This window comes from Rhea americana, unplaced genomic scaffold (assembly GCF_003343005.1).
Source record: "Rhea americana isolate MKP2758 unplaced genomic scaffold, rheAme1 scaffold_182, whole genome shotgun sequence".
In the NCBI taxonomy this organism is placed as follows: domain Eukaryota; kingdom Metazoa; phylum Chordata; class Aves; order Rheiformes; family Rheidae; genus Rhea; species Rhea americana.
Window position 1 is genome coordinate 740,775 of NW_028185950.1, and position 21,156 is coordinate 761,930.

General features: G+C 40.7%; 1 protein-coding gene across 1 annotated transcript in view; it reads right to left on the bottom strand.

Annotated features, from left to right (window-relative positions):
* Positions 1-21,156, bottom strand: part of AUTS2 (activator of transcription and developmental regulator AUTS2) — a 973,254-nt gene that overhangs the window by 11,313 nt on the left and 940,785 nt on the right. The window contains exons 11-18 of the mRNA XM_085302011.1: positions 15,491-15,875; positions 14,215-14,468; positions 13,162-13,382; positions 12,639-12,683; positions 8,448-8,543; positions 7,293-7,364; positions 5,574-5,603; positions 3,567-3,638 (exon numbers count right to left, since the gene is read on the bottom strand). Of these exons, the coding sequence (XP_085158137.1) occupies positions 3,567-3,638; positions 5,574-5,603; positions 7,293-7,364; positions 8,448-8,543; positions 12,639-12,683; positions 13,162-13,382; positions 14,215-14,468; positions 15,491-15,875 (1,175 nt within the window). The remainder of the gene's footprint in view (positions 1-3,566; positions 3,639-5,573; positions 5,604-7,292; positions 7,365-8,447; positions 8,544-12,638; positions 12,684-13,161; positions 13,383-14,214; positions 14,469-15,490; positions 15,876-21,156) is intronic.

Consider the following 21,156-nt stretch of genomic DNA (forward strand, 5'->3'; position numbering starts at 1 on the left):
CGGCTAGCACGCATCACTGTAGGTGACCCTCTTTCAACAACAGGAAACACTTGCTAGAAAGTTAAGACAACGTCAAGTCGACAGACACTAGAAACGTTAAACTTAAATGTGAAGCCACAATCAAGAAACGCTTGATGTACTCTCTCTTTTGGTGCCTCTCAGACAGTAACTGAGCAAGCTAGGGACTAAAATRAATCAAATTACAGATGGCATGTATTACTGTCTATAGAACTGGAGTCCCACTTTGACTGCTTGCCTTTCAAATTCAAAGCACTGCGTGTTGCCCTCTATATTTCGATGGTATTAGAATGAGCAGACTTTCTTTTTTAAGATACTTCTGCTGAGGTGGCTGTACCGAAAATAAGAGGTGGATGAAGGATGGGCTCTTCTTTGCGACATATACTCACTTCAGTGGTCCCTACTTCAATAGTTTTATAGAATGAAGAAGAAAACCAAATTCCCAATTACCTATGCTGTCAGAACTCCCTAAACACAGATTGCTGATTAATTGTGCAGGTCAGTTGAAAGGATTTACAAACGTGTAACTTGAATCAGTAGATCTTAACAGTAATTCTGGAGCATGTTACGCTTTATAAATCAATATTTAATACTGTGCCAGCTCAGAGTAACAGACTATTACAATGATATAAATATGCATATTAAAAAGTTATGATCAAGTTAATGTGCATGCCTAGTAGCTGTTTTTCAAGTGCTAATAACATGCCTATGTCGCTATGAGAACCAAAAAAAAAGAACAATAAAAAGGGCTTTTTCAACGTTTTTAGATAACAGCCTTCAAAAAATACTGAACTATAAAAGATGCCCAAGTTAAGGGCATCTCCTAAGTAACCCTTCAGGGCGCATCCTAAGTAATCCAGTAACGCTTGAATAATTAAAGAAACTTCAAAAAATACAAATACCTCAGTCGAAGCCTCTATACTAGATCTTTTATGCTATGAACTCTATTTTTTTTTAAAAAGAACCATGTTAAAAACCTCTGACGAGCATTACTTAGAGTAAAAGCCAACCAAACCTTTAATTGCAGCCATATGAACAGTATTGTCCTAATAACAAAGAAATCCCCTGTCTCAAGAGGAACAGGAATATCATGGACATGTTAAAAGACTTTTGAATATGTTAGTTTACCTTAAAATAGTACCAAAGAAAGTTGGTCAGATTTATTTTATGCCCATTTCATGTTCAAGAGAGCAACCTTCTTTGTGATAATCCTTATGAATGTCTTGCAAGMCCAGCAAATGTGTAACACCTTAATTCTAGGCCCACTAAAATCAATGCAAATGTCTGCACTAATTTCACGGCACGTTAAATAAGGCCATAAGCCCTTTCCTAAAAGAGAGAGGGCCAGTTATGATGCATAAATTCCCTCTTGAATCCAAGTCCTAACAGGAATATGCTGGTCAGTCTAAGCAGCAGAGGAAAACTTCTTTGCGCCCAGAAACTGTGTTTGACCCTGCCTGCATCTGAGGAATTCCCTGGGTGTTCAGACAGGTTACACAAATCTTGGTGCAGGGTTCGGGCAGGCAAACAGCATCTACAGCTGCACACAATTTTTCCCAGGGTCAGAAGGGTTGTGTTTTGAAGCTTCTTTTCAGGTCTGCTTCTTCAGTGCCCTCTGTTGTCCTCTGCAAGCAGCTACTAGCAGGCTGGGTAGTTACCACCTCTTCCAGYCCTTGCAAGCAGCTTGGTGGCATTGCAGGCAAATTTGAAATCTCTGAGTAAATACATTTTACTCCCTGCTGTGTAGTCATGCAAAGGTAGCCTATTCTGCTTGTGCAGAGAAAGTAAGGACACCCTCGCAAGCTTGGGCTAGTAGGAGAAGGCATCCAGTACGAGCTTTAAGCCGCAGAGATTTCACACTTTCAGGTTGCATACRGAGGAGAGGACTTTGCTGCCGCACGGGAATCTGACAACCCACACGGACGTAATCCTACTTAGCTTACTGACCACAGACCRTACTTAACTTTCTGACTGAACTCAAGGAATGAAATACATATCCCAATTRTTTTTGAAATTGTTATCATCTGCAGCCTCAAAAAGTCAAGTAACATCCTTTTCTGTATTTCTGGGCATTATCCTTTTTTTTAAAAAAAAAACACGAAAGGATAGAAAAGTATTAGGCAAAAGAAATGGCAGCATGAAAATGGCATTTACTATGAGTTACAAATACATCAGTATGACCTCTCTCTGAATATCAAATCAAAGAAGATTCAAAGTATGTAGATAACATGGGAATAATAATTTCATTTCTAGAAAATACCTTTTCAATAAAATAAAAAAAAGGACATATAACTCTCTAGGTCTATAATCTTGTCTTTTTTGATAATGGGAAGATGAATGAAGATCACTAGCAGGGGAAACATAAGAAAGCAGAGATGAGAGATATGTCTACAGAAGCAAATTAACCTGTCAACCTTGTTTAAAAGGGTTATTTTTAAATTCTATTAGCTGCAGGTTTTAGTACCYGTTCAACATCTTCATATTCGTATAGCCCTGTCTTACACAATTCACTTGGATACACAGACTGCAAAATGCTTTAGACTCCTTGTTAATCTTACTTTCTAACACAAGCTACTAACTCCTGAAGCAGAAATACGAACAGGAGAGAACACCAACCTCTCAGGAGTCTTAACTAGYTAAGAACTTCAGGAGTAACACAGAATTTTTCTGTGACAAGTATAGTGAAAATATTTTAACAAGAAAAACCTTTGCAAAGCCCATGTGCAACAAAAAATATAGTTACAGTAACAAAGGAAATTACTYTAATTATTAAATGAATAAATTACTTGTTTCTCTATGACATCTGCTTCAGGAGAGCCCAAATTGGCCATGACCGTTTTTGGGCTACTGTAATAGCAACATTGCATTACAGACATCACCTGAAAATGTATAGTGAGTAACAAAAATCCTGAAGTGTGTGTAACAAAGAAATTAATTCTACCCCTTTACCTTCAGTGCAATGAGATACTGTTTGGACAACACTAATATCTGATATGCTGTGTCTGCCTGACCATCCCAGCTACACAGAGGTGCCAACTTCCAGCTTTAAAATAGGTTGTGAAAAAAGACTTGATGGTAGCCCATGCAATCATGTTGGATAAAACATAGTAGGAACAGCAGAACTCTCCTTGTGCGGCCTTATATCCTGGAGCATTTGTAAGAGGAATGGGAGACCTAGGCTAGCTTCCTTGGATCACTTAAGAAAATTTAATCTCGATATGCTCCTGTCCTCATCCATACATAAAAGAAATGCAGTAGCACACAGGCACATCCATTTAGCTCTTTCTAGCTACAAACTGGTTATCATTGAAGAACTGGAATCCTTGTTCCCTAGCATCACAGGCATTCCCTTGAGACACCACCTTTCATTTTTTAATTCAGGTACACCATCAGGACAAAATGGCAGGTTATGATATAATGCCACGAACAGTTATTTAAGAAGGCATTATCCATGACATAGAACTGCTAACAGTGACAGGCAACTTCTTCCTCTCGGTGGTTTGCAATGTGCAACTTATCTCAAATGCGTGTGTGCCAGAAGGACTGACCTTGACTTTCTGTTGGTGATGGTATATCTGCCAGGCGATGTGAACATGCATAGCGCACCACTTTCCAGGTTTCTGGAAAAACAGAGACATGACATCAATCAGTAACTTTCAAAAGACCTGCAATGCTTTACTCTTATTTACAGGCAACAAATGCTGTTAATTAGATGCTTTCCTTTGAAAAATAATGGGAATTCTACTCAGATCTTATCAGAGGTGGGCCACTTTTCAGAAAAAAACACTCCAGGACAGCTCTCTGCTGCATCCCAGGAGAGGCTAGAAAGGAACTGGCTTCCACTAGCTGGTTCCTCCCCAATGTTTGGGGCTTGCTCTGGATGGTTTCAGCTGATGTCTCCAGCCCATGTGGCCTCTGGGGAGGCCAAACCACACTCTCTGCTCCGGCTGCTCCAATTCCCAAGCAAGCATGGGCTGAGGACTGAGAAAATGGCAAACGAATTGGKTTTGCTGGCTCTTAGCTCTGTCTGTTTTGGGGTAGGGGACTCTCCACATCAGGCCAGCCTAAAACAAAGGGACACCCTCTGTTGCCCTCTTCCTCTGTCCTCCTGGGGAACACACACAGATTTTGTCCCCTGATTAGAAGTTTTTCTAGATATCCAGGAATGCTAGTGGTCACCTTCCCCTTCAAAGGAACCCATACTCCAGCGCCAAGAGTTCTATGCACTCTTGCCATCTTCCGACGCCACTGACTGCAAATGCAGCTTCTGATGCGGCAATCACATACTGATTAGCAGCTTATCTGAATAGACAGACTGCTTCACAACTATATGTGAAGCTCATTTCTGAAACTGTAACTTTTCCAAGACTAGACTTTCTGCCTAGAGAAATAAAAGAACTTAAGATCAAGCTGATTTTCAGAATGAATCTGACTCYCTCATGTAATTATTGGTCTGTACCTCCAAATCTTTCGCTGAAGAGTATACTGGAAAAATGGGAAGTCCATCAACACACTCCCTCTGGGAAGGTGAAACAGCTTAAACTGGTTCTTTGCATTCCTCCTGTCACCGTGCTTTAAATCATGAGGAGGAGAKACAGAGGAAAGAGCCAGAGAGTGCTATCCGGCTTTTTTGTTGATTTTGTACTCAGTTCAGAACACCTGGAAATCGTGTCTGGAAAGGACTCATACAGGACAAACTGTCCCCAATCCTGTTAATTAGGTGCCTATCCATAGTTAACTACACAATTAATGATTCCTGCATATGCTTAAAAATGGCCTCAGGAATGCAAAGAGCTCCTCAAGCTACTGATACCCTAAATGCTGCACAAACTGGTGCCTAGGCTCTGCTTTCTGTTGAAAAATATATATCAACCAACCATTAAAACCACAATCAAAAATAAAACCAATCTTACATGTAGACACACACACAATATCTAAATTCAAGCCTTTTGCTTATTCACTGTGATCGGGCACGCTGATCATTTAATGAATTCATTWGGTTGCTATGATCAAAATCTAGACCTCCCCCAATACTTGGAAAAATTAACAAAAAAACCTTTAGAATTGCTGTAAAACTGGATCTTTTAATCCGTATTTCTAAGACATTCTGTGTTTGGACTGGATCGTCTGTGTAAATTTGACAGTAAGATAGTTGAGTAGGCAGCACCATACTGAATACCACTGACAACATGCAATAAACAATACAAAGCAAAATCCTTCAGTCTGCAATGAAATAGCAAGAGAGAAGCAGGTCTGCAGGATTTGGCTCAGGAAACCTTGTGAACAAGGGCAATAGAAGGATTATCAGTGTTTAACTGCTAGAATTCATCGTGGCAGTGGGTTGCATGAGAAGAACACACAAGTTCCAATTTTAAAATTCTGCATTTTTCTCAAGTGACCACAAGACACATGCAAAGGACTGACCACGCTGAGTAACACACAGAGTGCAAAATACCCGAGAAAAAACATGGCATCTCTTTATAATTAGTCTGCCTCTTTAACCTGGTGGAGACTAAGACAAGCTTGACAAACTGTAACACGAGAAGGTCTCTTACCCTCAACATGGGCCTGAACGGATCTGTCAACTGTGAAGAAGAAATGACAGCTTGGTTACATGCCTGTCACTCAAACAATTGTGCTAATTAACAAATTTGTATTGCTTCATTAAGAGATGAAATTAAAATGTTATCATTTTACTTTCAAATGAAGCCCTTTCAGATAATAATTAGGCCTTAGCCTCCGTGGTAGAGCCGGGCTCCCTCCCCCCATGACTGTTGTACCTAAGTGTTGACAAGCAACGAAACAAGCCTCACACAGAGCGTTTTATCCTCTGGCATCAGCATTAATTTGTTGATTTAATGCTACAAAAATGGCTGGTTAACTAATCTGAAGAAAAACGCAGACCTATCCTTTGGGCAAACTTCTACTCTAATCTTTCAAAGCCGCGTGGCTCACAAGAAGCCCGGGCCGTGGACAGGGCCCCGGATTCACACACTTCAACAGGAACTGGGCTGGAACGAGTCGAAGCGGTGTTTTGGACAGGCCACCACAAACCAGAGACTGCGTCTGCTCAGTGAACATGCCATTAGGTGCTCTACCCATACATATAAAAACGTAATGCTGACTGATTGCTTTYCTGACGATTTCTCTGTCGGTGATTGGCTTAGACTGAAATATCTTTCACACTGGAACAGATGTTGATAAATAGTGTCCATATAAAAAGCAATTTTCTCATTATTATTTTTCAAATGGTCTAGGTTTTTTCTGGTAGGTTATTATTTATTCTCTTCTTTTGCTCATACTTCAACAATTAATAGTGGAAAATCAATTCAATTCATTTGGTATTTCTGATTTGCTTGGATGCTCTTTTTTAAAATGCAGTACTGAAAGGAGAAGGAGATTTACAGCCRTAAGAGGTTCTTCGCAGCCTCAGTGACGGCACATTACATTACCTTCAAACAATCAAAACTACACTAGTAGGTGAAAGGAAGCATAAAGCTAAATGACTTAATGGAGGGAGCCTATCTTCTGTTAGATGACACGAACAGACTTCGCCACCAACTCAAACAAAACTACTGGGACGTGGCACAACATAAAGAAAATAGTGCTGCCCTACTTTAAAGTTGAGTCATATTGCAAAATGAAGCCATGGATTTTTTAGGAGAGCACCCCATCGTTTTTGTCAGAGAGTTCTTCTAAAAATATGATCCTCCTTATTGCAACCAATGTGTATTAATTCAAAGACAAAACCGACCCTGTGATAATCACAAAGAACAGAAAAAGGCTAAAAGATGAAGTGCTGAGACAATAAATTCTCTTCACCTACACTAGAACTTAAAAATACAGTGCCACCAGATGATCAATAAAGTGCATCCATATTGCACTGGTGCAATCAATAATACAGTAACCAAGGGAATAACTGTCATTACGCACATTAAAAAGAACTACAGAGTATTAACATAGATCTCAAAGAGGTTTGTACATTTCAAAGTTGATTTGGACTTTATTCCTTTACCCCTGAGGTTTTAGGGAGAAAGGAAGGCATTCCTCCATYGCACAGACTCTATTTGCTTTTTCTAGTGATAAACACAAGTGAGGATCAAGATCTAAATTATTCTTGTACAATCACTGAAGTTCTCATTGACTTCAATAGTTCAGGCTAAGCCTCAGTTCTAAGATGTTAATCCAGGCATATCGAAGATGACAGCTCTTGCATTCAAGATTTTCAGGAGCAATAGCTTTACTTTAGTGAAATACAAACATTTCCTACAGACCCGTGGATCCTTCTGTAGAAGGGTATGCGGGACGGTTCCAGGTCGGGCTGCAACGTCAATAGGATTGGAAGTCTAGAAACATCACAAGGAAAGAACGCATTAATGAGTAAAACATTATGGGGAAAAAAAAAGAATTTCTTTATAAACAACACTGACTAAGCGATGAAGAAAATTTTTAAAAAGTAAATTGTAACTATTATCATCTCTTTAGTAAAATATGTATTATCTCAATTTTCAAACTTTCATTGTCCTCCAACTTGCTAACATACAAATGTCAGGAAGAGGCAACATCCAGTTGAAAAAAATTAAACCTTTTCCCAAGACCTGAGTGTAAATATTCAGCTAATCTAACAAAATGCATCTTTCGGAGAAAAGAAAACATTTAGACACAGCATCTTTCTACATTAGAAGGAAGAAAAAAGGAATCAGCTGTAAGATAACTAACAATTAGTAACAGAGTTGTTAACAGTCTGATTACCATACATATGAAGAATTCCACTAATGAACCGTAATTTACATATTCAGTCATTAGCGTGGATGTGCCAATTTAAGAGAGAAGGTTCATCTCCGCAGAAATTTCAGTCCTGATCTCAGTCTCCAGTTGCAAAGACTACAGGCTACAGAATTTGATTTCTGCCCACTTAGAAATCAAGAGTGATTTCACAAAAACAAAAGAAAAGAGGAACATAACCCATCATGTTTAGCTATCACAGCTATCCAAACGACAGGAGAAATGAATCACTGTATTGCATTACGGTGAAGCTATGAGATAATTATGTAAATGAGTAAACAATAATAATCATGATTTCTTAAAATCTTGATTATTACATGACCTTACATTAACGCATGTTATCTGAGAACTAATTATATTGCTTCCAAAGTCAGCTACGCCATTATGTATAAAAAAAAGGTTATGTACRTAGATATATCTGAACATAATGAGAAATAACTTCTCTTCACAGTAAATTTGGAAAAAGTGAATTGTCCTCTGTGGAATTAGGTTGCTGTAACTCGGAACAATTTATTGCTCAGAAGAATTTACTGCTCCATAATCTGAAGAAAATTCTAAACCTAAGCCTAACCGGGATCACAACACTGGTGTATCTGAGTAGTAACAGACACACATTTTTTAAAATTTATTTAWTTATTTATTACCTTGGGTTGAAATGCTCCTTGTAATGAGCCAAAAGGGCCAGTTGGAGGAATCATGGGAGGAATACCTGATACAGCTGGAGGATAGGAGTGAAACAGCTGTAACAAAAAGATAAAACAACATAAATACAGGTGCACTAACTTCAAAACGAAGACACAAATCTGAACAAGACAGCAAAAGCATTCCTGTGGAACATTAAGGAAATGATACATGGAGAAAATTGAGAAGCATTGAAGAAGTGATTTCATTGCAACGATGTTAGTTAAAGCAGTCAATGAAATGTTCACAAATGTCATGACGTTTACTTTAGAACTTAAAAGCAGTTCCTAAAATCATATAGCCAGCAAACTATTCCTTGATTAGGCCAACAAAGTGCAAGCTTTTTCTGCAATTATTAATTTTTAAATTGCCTATTGCTTTAAATGGGGTCGGTTTGTAAACCATTTCAAGAGAAAAGGCAGAATACTAAGCCAAATAAGACCCAGAAAAATACTGTGTAAGCGGGGAAAAAAACCTCTTATGAGTTCTAGGATATTATATCATTAAAACTCCATTAGTGCTTTAGTATTTTAATAATTTCTGTAGGAAATGAGGAAACTATGCACAATTCTTACTTCATTAGCCTGTCTGAGAGGATATCCTGTCACGTCTAATATCAGCAGAGAAGACACAATCTGATATGTGAAAAATTATTATTCAGACAAATAGTTGAGGCAGAACCCCTTGCTAAAGCTGAGGGCATTCTTCTTAAAAAGACAGACCATTAGGCCTAAAAAAGTGCACATCTTCATCGACCTCACTGATCTCAACGTATCTATTCTGAAACAACTTAGTCAAAAAAACTTATCTGTGCTAATGCACAGGGGAAAAAGAAACAAGTAAATCATAACGCCCAAATTGTGTTTCTGTGGTGTGGCTGTGAATCTTGCACTCGTGCTTCAGCGCAGTTAATTCACTTGCATCTTTCCACGGAAGATGCTGAGCCTATTCACAGAACTGCTTTCTGGTACAAGTGGGAGTTCAAAGCCTCATACTGCAAACAACGTTCTCACTGGGAAACCTCAGGATCTAGCAGGGATTGCTCTGCTGATATTGCCACCCAAATATCCAAAGAAGTTATCATCTGGCTGATCAAATTCTCCTCTGAACAAAGCTCATCAAAAATCACTCTACTGTATGCTACTTTTAAGAACAAAATAAATGAGTTAATGGCCAAMTGAATAGAAGTAGGACTGGGCAAAGTAAAGGACTGGACATGTGGAATGGGCAAACACTGAGAAAATTGTGCTCCAGAGTAAATCAGTATCACAAAGTTTTGCTGAATAAATCATGCTAGGAACAGGCATTAGCTTTCTTTAATCCTTTTTCCCTCCACTAGCTTCTCTTGTAAGGTCATTTATTCATATTACAGTTACTGAGAGCTGAGAAAATACTGCAGCATTTTAGAGGTATCAAATATATTTCTTAGCTTAAAAGGATGATACAAAGTCTCCTTTCATAATGTATTTCTATTGTTGTTTTTAGTTCTATTTAATTTGGACCCACTCTTTTCAATGACGCAGAAAACATTTTTAGATTAGTTGATACTGAACTGTAGGCATTTGAGAACTCATTAAGAGACACATGTCCTCATTTATAATAACTTTTAATGACTAAAATGTGTTTTAAATCCTCCAGTGTCTTCTGCATTTAATTCTGTGTGTAATGGACTAATTTCAAAAGATGGAGAGAGACATAATACTTAATATTCTATTGGCTGTGACTAATAATAAGGAATGCTTTCCTAAGAATTTTATAACAACTAGTAAGTTAATTAAATGTGACCTTCCCTCAAGGTTACAATTATTCATAAAATGTAAGGATTGTATCTCCATGATCTCTTCACATCAGTTAAATTCCTCAAGCTTTCAAAATACATTTTTTCTTAGTCAGKGTCTCCTTTTACCCCAGCATTCATTTTCTTTTGAGCAGCACTTTCCCCTTCCAGCTTTCTCAGGTGAAAATTTAGAAACCACAGCTCCTCTGGAACCAGGTTCAAGGCACTGCAAAACCAGTAATCTTAGCCCAGCATTATCTATAAATAAAAGTAATCCCTCATTGCGCTAAAGTCCTGAAAAAAGAAAAGATGATTGTAAAATCAAAGATGTTAGAAGGAAAATTGTTTTAAAACTCTACATTACCTGTTTTCCCTATCCTATTGTAGACTGATTTTAACCCTCCAATAGACCCTGTTGTTCTCCTGCAGTGCTCACCTATATGATATGCAATTTTTTTTTACAAGCTTTGAAAATAATGCCAGKTTTTTTAGGTGCTTCCAAATTCCAAGTGCACATCTACAGCAGAAACTCTTGTCACTAAAAAGTGTCTACTGAAGTGTGACAGTTTCACAGTATTTCTACAACAGAAAAAAAACTATTATGTATGCAGTCCTGCCAGCAAAAGTATGCTTTTTGATACTGCAGCTGATCAAGAAACTGATATAAACAGTTCTTCTTTTGCCTACATTATTGATATTCTAGGTAATTTCTTCTATACTAGAAGAGATTACTGAAATGTACTTTGCTATAATTTAAGCACGACTAATTAATCCAACACGATTTGTAGCCATCACATTGATCTTCTGCTATTAACTTGGTTAAATATCCAACAGACAGAATAGTGATTATCGGGCAACAACTTCATTAGCACAAACCTTTTCCTGACGGAAAGGTGGCAGAAGCCTGACGGACCAGATCTCTGCTGGTGTACACTCCACCAAGTTCAATAGCCTGGCTCACTGGCTAACAGGGCACAGCACAAAGCCTTTCCCACTTTAAAAGTCAATACCATGATCTAACACGATAGAATTCAAGCAACTGCCACATTTATAAAAGTATGTCAGTGTGAATTTGAACAGTGTATAAAGTAGGTAACTCTTTCAATGTTTCTTGTGTTACACGTTGACCTCTGTGCTTTATTTGTCTAAAATTCATTTACTTATTTCCCAGTTCCCTGTTCCTGCTTGAATCAACACGCCACGCTGACAATAATCTATTTTATGAATCCGTGTAAAGCTCAGCAAATAAGAGTGCAATTTTGCAAACAATGATGCAAATAAGCAGCTTCACCCTTTTGAGTAAAAGTGATTATCACAGGCTTAAATATTTGCCCAATACTCCTAATGCTCTGATCCCGCAAACACGCACATGCAGTTAAAGTTACTCAAATGAGGACTCTGAAATTAATAGGTCAATTCATATGTATTGTAGGCATGAATTCTTAGCAGGAACCGTCTCTTCAGTACAGTGGAAAGTGTCCTACTGTCATCCTAACCATTTTTTTGCCCAGTTCCACTTCTAAGCAAAACCAACACATAAAGCCAAGTGCTTTGCAAATTTCTGAATGTTGATGCAGTACCCCTTCTCTCATCAAAATATCACTATGGGATTTAGAAATTCTTCTCATATTCATCTAGTACCTGCCTCTGCCAATATGACGAAGGAAATATGTAACCTATATTTCAGCAGTAAATGAATCACTGGATTCAAACCCTCAGGAACAGAAATTTTGCAATTAACTAGAGCTTTAAAAAACAATTCATTTTACTTATCAACCTATAACATATTTTTTTATCTCTTAAATAAACATCTAATGCATAGCTAGATTCATATTACTGTCATGAAACAGAGCTTTCAAAATATAACAATCCCAGTGGATCAGATGTGCCTTTGAAATCTGAAGGATAAGACAAGTTTTCAGATTTTATAAAACAAAATATGATATATTAGGAAAACTATTAGATTATCTATCCCTGAAGGATCTGTATGACGGTTTGTCATTTCATTTCATGTTTCTTAGGAAAAATACCAGTTTAATAGTTTGTGGCACAACTGAAACATGGTGATGAAATTACTGATACATCCTGCTTCATGTAACACAGTCAGCTCTTCTGTCTCTTTTCCACATCAAACCTGTCTTGAAATGGTGTATGAGCAAGAGATCTTTTGATTAGAAAAGACGATACTGCATCTTTATCAGAAACAAGCACCCCAAATGCAAGCCTTCAAAAGCCAAAGCAACCAAGAGAACGATAATGATAAATCCCGGAGTGATGATTAGGGAGAGATTCAACATTCTGCCATTTATTGAGTGGCGATCCCAGCCCACTGCAGAAAAGCAATTAAGTCAATTTTAAACAGAGTAATAAAACTCACACTGTGACGGTAGAAGGGGTCAACTTTTGTAGGGTATTTGTCAAACTGCAAAGGGATCAAAGCACAAACTAGTTACTTTATATTTCGTTGCTTCAATTCTGTTGGTAAAATAGAAGACTACTTTTCTATTACTTGGCAACCAACAGAGAGAAACAAATAACGCAGGAAATTAGTTTCCACGGGGAATGTGTTTTGGAGTTTTCTTCAATTAAAGAAAGGTCTTTATGAGATGGGAAAAAGGAGCTGGCACCAGTGTGGCACCATTTCAAGCACTACGAGGTCCCAAGTACTCGCGTCCCTCTGGTCAGCAGGCCTTGTCCCCCAGCCTCTGCACTGCCATTTGAAGCTATCACACACGCGACAACGGCGAGGAAAGGATAGCCTTTCCTCTCCTGTCCAACGACACCTGGGAAACAGAATTTTCCTTCCCCTTAACCAGACATTTTTTTTTTTCAATTTAATTTTGTAATAAAGAATAGAGTTGTGCTCTACTTATCCTCACATTTCTGCCTGGGCTACGCACCATGGGCGGTGCTGGCGTTGGCATGATGGCGGTGGGTGGGATCGCGTGCGGGAAGGGCGTGAAGGTATGCTGGTGTGTGTGCTGATGTGTGTGCTGGTGCTGATGCTGGTGCTGGTGGAACTCAGTCCTCAGGTATGGCGGTGGGCCGAGGGATGCCCCGCGGTCCGCGCTCTGGGAAGCCAGGAAGCGTGTGTTTAGTTCCTGACGAAGAAGATCTTGTTCTGAAATAGAAACAAAGCAACACAACCCTCCATGAGCTCAGGGACTTTTCTGGTGCCAATTTTCGGTGGCTGTGGTAGCAAGCTGGTATTTAAAACTTCTCATGGGAGACTTGGTGAATCCCACTAAATTTGTATGGACACAGACTGACTCTTAACTCAGGAGAGGAGGAACTGTTAAGCTGGAGTGAGTACACACAGGGTGGCAGCTGCTAACGTGACTACCTTGCAATATGGACACAAAATTGTTACTCAAATGTTGATAATTCTCCATCTTCTTCCTCCAATTCCCTCTCAGTATCTTGAGAGAAACAGATATGCTATGTCTACCCCCAGTCGAGGCATAACGCCAAGGATAAAAATCTCTACCTCTTTCCCTTCCAACACATATACACAGTCTCACAGGCACACGAATGTAGCTCTGTTGTGTGTATGCACAACTGGAGACTTTCCCTCCAGGCAGATTCACTGGAGAGAAGTAACAGCGAGCAGGAATCACYGCTGTGGCAAAGGCCTTCTCCAAAGGTTTTGCAGATTTTGGTGGGGGCTCACATGAACTCTTATGTGCTTTCACCRGGGAAGAAAAAAAGCAGATACAGAAAAGGCACAGCCATTCAAATACATTCCTTCCCAGGGTGAGAAGAGAAGTCACTGGGGAAGTCCAGGTGCGTTTTGGTTTTGGTATCGCTCTCAACGTGCCAGCAAGGAGTCCAGCCTCTGTCCAGCCAGCAGCCCTCACTGAACTGATCAAAAGTAATTATTTTGACTAAAACCAGGCAATCAGTTTCCTATGCTGCACAAGACATGCTTCTGCCATAACCCACTTGGCGCTTACCTGAGTAAGTGCTACCAGCTGGATGTCCTGGAACCTGCAATGTCCCTGACGTCAATGGCGGTGGAGGAGGCAAAGCCGTAGGAGGGGCAAACATATTGGGGTGATGTGGGTGTGCGGGGGGCTGGATGGAGGGCGTGAAGGTATGCAGCGGGCTGTGGCTCGGTAAAGAGAGCGGGAACGGTGAGGCTGAAGGGTGGTGAGATATGTGTGGAGGAGGGGCCTGAGTCTTGGCAGGAGTGCTGCTTCTGCTGCTGCTGTTAATGAAAAGAAAAGCAATTAAGCATTGCAAGGAAGAGAGAGAAGCTTCAAATGTACACATGTACCCAACCCCACCAAGCTACGCATGTCTCATATGAAACAAGTCGCTAAYGCAAGTTACGGATCACAAAGGCAAGTCACTACTCTGTGAATGCTATTTGATATTGCTTTCTTTGGCCCTTGCCTCTGCTGGATCTTGTCTACTTTCTTTTACTTCCTGTGGTCTGTCCACACCAACACATGAGACACATCCTCCCTCTCTGTCAGAGGTTGAGCTTCTGTCCTCTAACAACGTAGGAACGACACTCAGCGGAGCAATCAACCCTGCGCATTCATTACCTAATTATCAGGTCCTTTCTACACGACTGCTTCTGATTCATGGTTTCAGGTAAATGAAGCTCAAAATCAGTAATCACTRCATTAACAGAAGTTTAATTTTTGTTAGGACTTAGTATGATGGAAGACTGCAGAAAATGGGAAATGACTAGCGCAAGCAACAACGGACGTAGGCTCACTGCACGATTAACGCCTCTCGCTGCCCCCACAAGGTAAAGAGGTAAGATGAGTCAACACCACAAATATTTGTGATTGTCCTGGCTCAGCTTTCCAGGTTTACTTTCCTATGAACRAGTATTTACAATACATTTGCATAGYGCTTAATTTCACTTGTCCTTGCTTCAAGCAACACTACGCTTCTACTGCAGCGGCTTTTAAAGAAAAGCGATACTCATCTGGTTAAAAATAAACCAAAGTCTTAAAAAACTCCTGCTCTTTACTCAAAGGGTGAAGCAAAAGGAGCCCCGAGGTCCCTGACTCGCAGCGACTTCATGGGCCGCCGCGAAGGCGTCGCTCGGTCTCGCCGCAGCGCCGTCAGCCCGCTCTGAAGGTGGGACACGTCCTCCCCCCGGGGCCAGGCGAGGAGAAGAACGCTGCAGACCACGGGGTCGACAGCGCAGGAGCAAACTGGGCCTCACCGCGGGGCCCCGCGCCTGCCGGGGCAGCCCCTCCGCCCGCCTACCTTAAGCTGTTGAGGCTCAAGCTGCTGCCGTTGTACGCGGAGAGCGGCTGGGAGAGGCTCTGGGAGGCGGGATGGGGCTGCGCCGGCGGGAGGCCGGGGTGGGCGGGCGGCGCCGCCGGGGAGGGCGGCCGCGGCGGGTGCTGGGCGGCGGGCGGCGGCGGCGGCGGCGGCGGCGGCGGCGGCGGCGGCTCCGGCTGGGGCTGCGCCGGCGGCTGCGTCGCCTGGGGACACGGGTCTTTAGGCACCACGGGCTCGAGGATGGGGTCTTTGCTGCTGTCCTGGCTCTTCTCTTGACTCCTTTCTAATCCTGATATTTTCGGGACGGCTGGGCCCCTAGCACCAGGGTCGGCATTTTCCGCTAGCGTACTGACTCCTAACTCTTTATCTGCAACAACAAGAGAGAGACAGAACAGGTAAGTGTGCGACAAGACGGGCAAAACCACACTTAAACTGATTTTCCAGAGCTGCACTCCAAGCAGTGCCGGCGTTTCGTCTCTTACAAAGCACCGTGCCAACACAAAACCCARCCAAATCCAGACTCCTTTCCGGTAGCATCCCCAGCCCTCCAAACTTCTGATTTTCCGTCTCACGTTTTCTTATARGGAAAAAAAGAAGTTTCTGGTGTCTTGATTAATCCATCAAAAAACCCCAAACACAAAAGGGTAGAGCGCAGCTGTTCAAGTGCTCAAAAATCTCGAGCATGACCTTGCAAAAAAATCACCACTTTTGCGCGAAGAAGAAGGCCCGGAAGGAGCTGTGCTTTGCTCTGTCTGCRCCTTTAACGCAATCAAAGTTGCCTTCGCTGTACTTCCCGCCAGGCCCTTCTCTCCTAGGCAATTTGTTTCCCAACTTTCCTSTGCAACCACGCCGGCACCTCATTTATTTTTTAAGGAAAACGAGATTTTCACTATCATCACTTGACTCCAGGATCTGGGCCTCTTGAACAGTGCTGGTCACTATGTGAGAGTAGGTAATACCGTCCAGGAAATTTCATTAGTTTCTCTACTCATGGAAGAGCTTGTTTTCTAGGTGCATCCCTTTACCCCTAACTACTCCTATATGCTTAACAGAACATCTGTATTGCTTGGGCTGCCAAATGAAGAGAATAAGAGAGATGGGGAAATAACGTATTTTTGTCTTGAGTTTCTTTCAGCGACGTCCGTTTGGGACATCACGCTTCAGGAAACTCGCCAAAGAAGTAGAGAAAGCAACATGATTGGATCTGATCTTTTTTTTTTTTTTAAGACACAAGTGGTAGACAGACAGCCACACTCTCTGCATGCAAGTACATACATATGCCTCTCTTCTTCCTCTGATATCTCTCCTCAAAAATAAGCTACCTGTTAGGGGGCAGAAACCCCACCTACTGCTATATTTCCTACTATTGTTACTCTATTATCACTCTGTTATTAACCCACCGAGGCAGAGAATGCAATGTGAGCTCTCTGCATTATCAGACATTACRCAAGTTCTAAACCTTAAAACAAATATTGGTAAGAAACAGGTTCTTTTGGTTTGGCTGGTCATGGAATGACTCGTTTTGGTTTTCCTGGTAGCTATGTCTCTTAAATACAAATGACTGTCAATGTAATTTTAACATTTACGACAGTGGAGTTCTGCTCACCAGCACTCAACAGCAATTTCTCATTTGAAGTACACTGCCTTCCCCCAAACTTGAATATCTGACGCATGATACCACCTGTGAACAAATTCCAAGGGAGTATTGCTGACCCAAAATGAGAAAGGGGAATACCTCCAGCTGCAGTGGGAATTATGAGCACCTTTTAGGCCAATATTGCAAAGCCACTGTGAAAAGTTAGATTTCTTACATCTTTGAAAATGAAGTGCAAGGAAAACACACAAGATTTAACAGGGCTTGATAATTAAAAACATAATCAATAATCCTCATTTTTAAGGGATAAAAATGAATAAATGCATAATAAAACGATACACATTCAGAGGAATCTGTTGACAGCTACATGGTTCAAACTGTGAAGCAAAGGAGTGCAAATGAAAAGTGTGTTCTGCCAGTCCCTACACCKGGTACACCGCAACAGTGCCTGCCAACCTCCGCATCACTGGAACCTGGCCTGCTCCCCTGCCACAGAGGGCCTGGCAGACACGGGACAAATATCTATCACCATGTGTATCACTTGGGTTTATTTACATATAGAGATTATAGTTCCATGCCTCCTGACAAAGTACGTGAGGTCTCCTGTTACTAAGTGTTTTATAGGCTCTGTGCAATGGCAAGCAGTCTGATAAAGTGCAGTTCAGGATGTTTTAATAGTTTTGGACAGGAAACAGGAAAAAAAAATTGGGGGACAAAAGGTAGCTTAAAAGGAGAACAAGAGAGAAACAGAGACAGAAATAAAAAAAAGTTGGAGGAAAAAAAAAGTGAACTATTTGATGACAGTATACTTTAACTGTTGTCGCATGCTCCTAGAGTATGCAAGCTGTAATAGGCACAGAGGCTCCTCCAGGAATTTGGATTAGAAGACTAGGGGAGCAAAAGGGAGACTCCAGAGGAATAAAAATAATTACTCTGCTGCATGCCCAAGGTCAATCACATTGCAACTCAATTGCAGATTATAAATGAAGAAAACCCAGCTTGCATTAATTCTGTTTGATCAAACATTATCAAAAGTTAGACAGAGTGTGATCACCACATGTGTCAAGAAAGGACCCCAAAGCGGGGGGGGGGGGGGGGGGGAGAGAGCAACAGATTGTTCAGGAATATGTGGATATACGTTCCTAATCATTACAGATTTAAGAGTTACGATATTTTGATTTTTAACTGAACGACATCATAATTATGGCTTTGAGGGTTTAGCCTTGTCATTAGAAATTCTCTACAAGATGGAGATAGGTGGTGGTCTGAAAAACCAACACAGGTGATACTCCTAATTCTGCAGAGAATACCTTGCACTCAGTGCATTCATTAAATCTTTTTATTCAATATTTTTAGTGTCTCTTGTGTGTATAACATTTATTCAGCACAGCTCTCTGCTGAGGAGTTTGCTCCTCATATAGCAGCTCCTCGTCTTGAGAAAAAGGACTACGCATCCTAGCATCTCCTGGGTATTTTTTGCTGCTGCTTACACCTTCATTACATGGCCCATAAGTACCATTGCTGTTAGCTCACAGCTTAAAAGATGCTGGTTTTAGTAGGATAATGTTATTCCAAATGTCAAACATTGCACGTGTGCATGCTTTCTCTCCTCTGTCTTACACCATTGCATCTATGCTATACCAAAAAATGGTATCAGGTGTCCAGGACTCTCTCTAATGCCAGTATGCCCAGTAAATGCGTCTCTGCAGGACTGATAATTATGACTTAGAAACCAGAAAGAATTTTTCATTCCACACTATCTATTTAGGGAGTTGAAATCCCACATCTTTGATGAGTGCTACCAATTACATGTTTTATATGAAGGGCTTAAGTTTTCATCAAGTATCTCAAGGTCATACAAACAAGATCACCCTTGTTCTTCTTGTACATTTTTGCACAACGCATTATTTGGGAGTGTGAACTGACCATCTTACTCTAAGAACTAAGAGGGAAAAGCCCCTTATGCCACTATGATACAAGCCAGTTTTACGAATTTCTGAGTTTGTTTGTACRTCACAGGAATTCATTTTCGTTCCAACTGCTAAAGTAAGCAAGCTGATTTTATTTGATGGCAGTTTCCATACTCTTATTTTAGATAAAGTAACATTACTGCATCAGTATTCAGAAAAGTGGTAACTGTGATGTAACTTATATGCTGACACAGGCTTCCCTTTTCCCACTGGCTTGACACTGTATCCATCAGCAGTCGGTCTTTTTACCAAAAAAGGAATAAAGCCATGGTTTGAAGTTTCTTTGAGGACAGAGAAAAAACATTTGCTATGCTTGTACCACACAGACAGCACATACAACCTGCATTTCATTATCGTCCTTTCCTGTCTGCGCCCTTTGATGTGTCTTTAGTCTCAAATTCATCTATTTTTTGCTTAACACAAAAAATATTGCGATCTCTCAAGGAGCAGGACTCCCTCCAAGTAATACAAGTGCAGTTACAAGTTTGCTCTGTCTATGTGATTAGTACTTGGTGGGCTCAATAACACCAGAGGAGGAGACAAGGCCACACTGTGCAGACCTGCAAGTAAACCAAACGACTGCATGTGAACTAGAGAGACTCTGTATCTGTGAGTTTACATTATATTTTATATACATTCTATGAACATACACATATACACATGCACTCCCATGTGTTTGTATACATGTATATGTTACGTGTAATACATATGCATAAAACCATTTCTATCATATGTACACATATAGTTAACAGATAAATACACAGTGCATGCAAAAACTTCAATTAAAAGACATGGATTTGTATAACAAACACAGTTTATATGCAGCGTTCACCTGAAATGCCGTTGCCTGTCTTCCTAACATGCACAGAGGTAAAATTTGACCTGAAGTCTGCATTCTGGCTCCTTTGCACCTCTTTGGTAATCCAAAAGAGCTAAAAGAGGGCTAGAGCTGGCCAGTGGAGACCAGCACTGCCACCAAAAGAAGTCCAACTGTTCTCTGGCGAACAAAGAGGCCTTGTTGAAATTAGCCAAATTTTTGAAATTCATAAAGATTCAATTCAGTGCATAATTTGCCTAATTACGCATTGTCTGTAAGGGACTTTCGGCATGTTTAGCTGTAGCAAAGATCAAAGGATATGCTACCAGCCACTCCAGGGCATGTCACRACAAGAGCTGAGGTGCTACCAACCTCGCTCCAGCTTGAGCGGCAGCCAAGGAAGTGAGGACTGCCCATCTCTGACCGGAAGCGAAGACACTTGGGGAATGAAGTCTCCTTAGACAACGTGACTCCTGATGCTCTGACTTACAGTGACTGAACCCCTTTTCTCAACACAAATTCATCCAACTTCTCTACGTGCAGGCCCGGAACAGCGGAGCTTGATTCAGAAACAAGAATATGTTAGTACTCTGTCACTCCTTCTCCCTTCCATATTAGGATTCGTTTTTTTCTAGGTCTGGCTTGGGAGGAAGAAGGCATCTTAAGAGAGCAATCCAGAATGAACACTGAATTTTCCATTCCCTTGATGGGCTTTTGGGTTAAGCTCAAAGCCCTTATTGCATTTGTATGAAAAAAAGTTTTCCATGTTCTGATGCTATCAGCATTATCTTTGGGATTAAGCATTCAGCCTACCCTGAAATTTTACTCACATTTTTATAGTATTATTTAATTTCAAAATAGCATTAATTTTCTTTTACTTCTTTGATAAGTTAAACTCCTCTCTAGACAATATATAGACAATCCTACCTCTGCCTAACTAAAAATTTCTGCAAACTGTCTTAATGTAAGATAAAAAATTAACTCTTTCAAAAAATATAAAACTATTTCCTTCGGTTTTAACGTGGGTAAGTGGGCAGCTGGTGCACACTGTCACAACCAATACGAGCTGTCGTAACTTCTCTGAAGTCAATGGAACGCAGAAAATGTAAACCCGACAACCATTAGCCCTGAGAGGTATACTTCCTTAAGCATTTTACAAGGGTTGAAATAAGTAATCAGATTTAAGACCTGATTGTACATTTCATATTGATTAGACATTGGTCAAAGACACATTTGGATCAATAAAGGCAGATGACAGAAACTATTA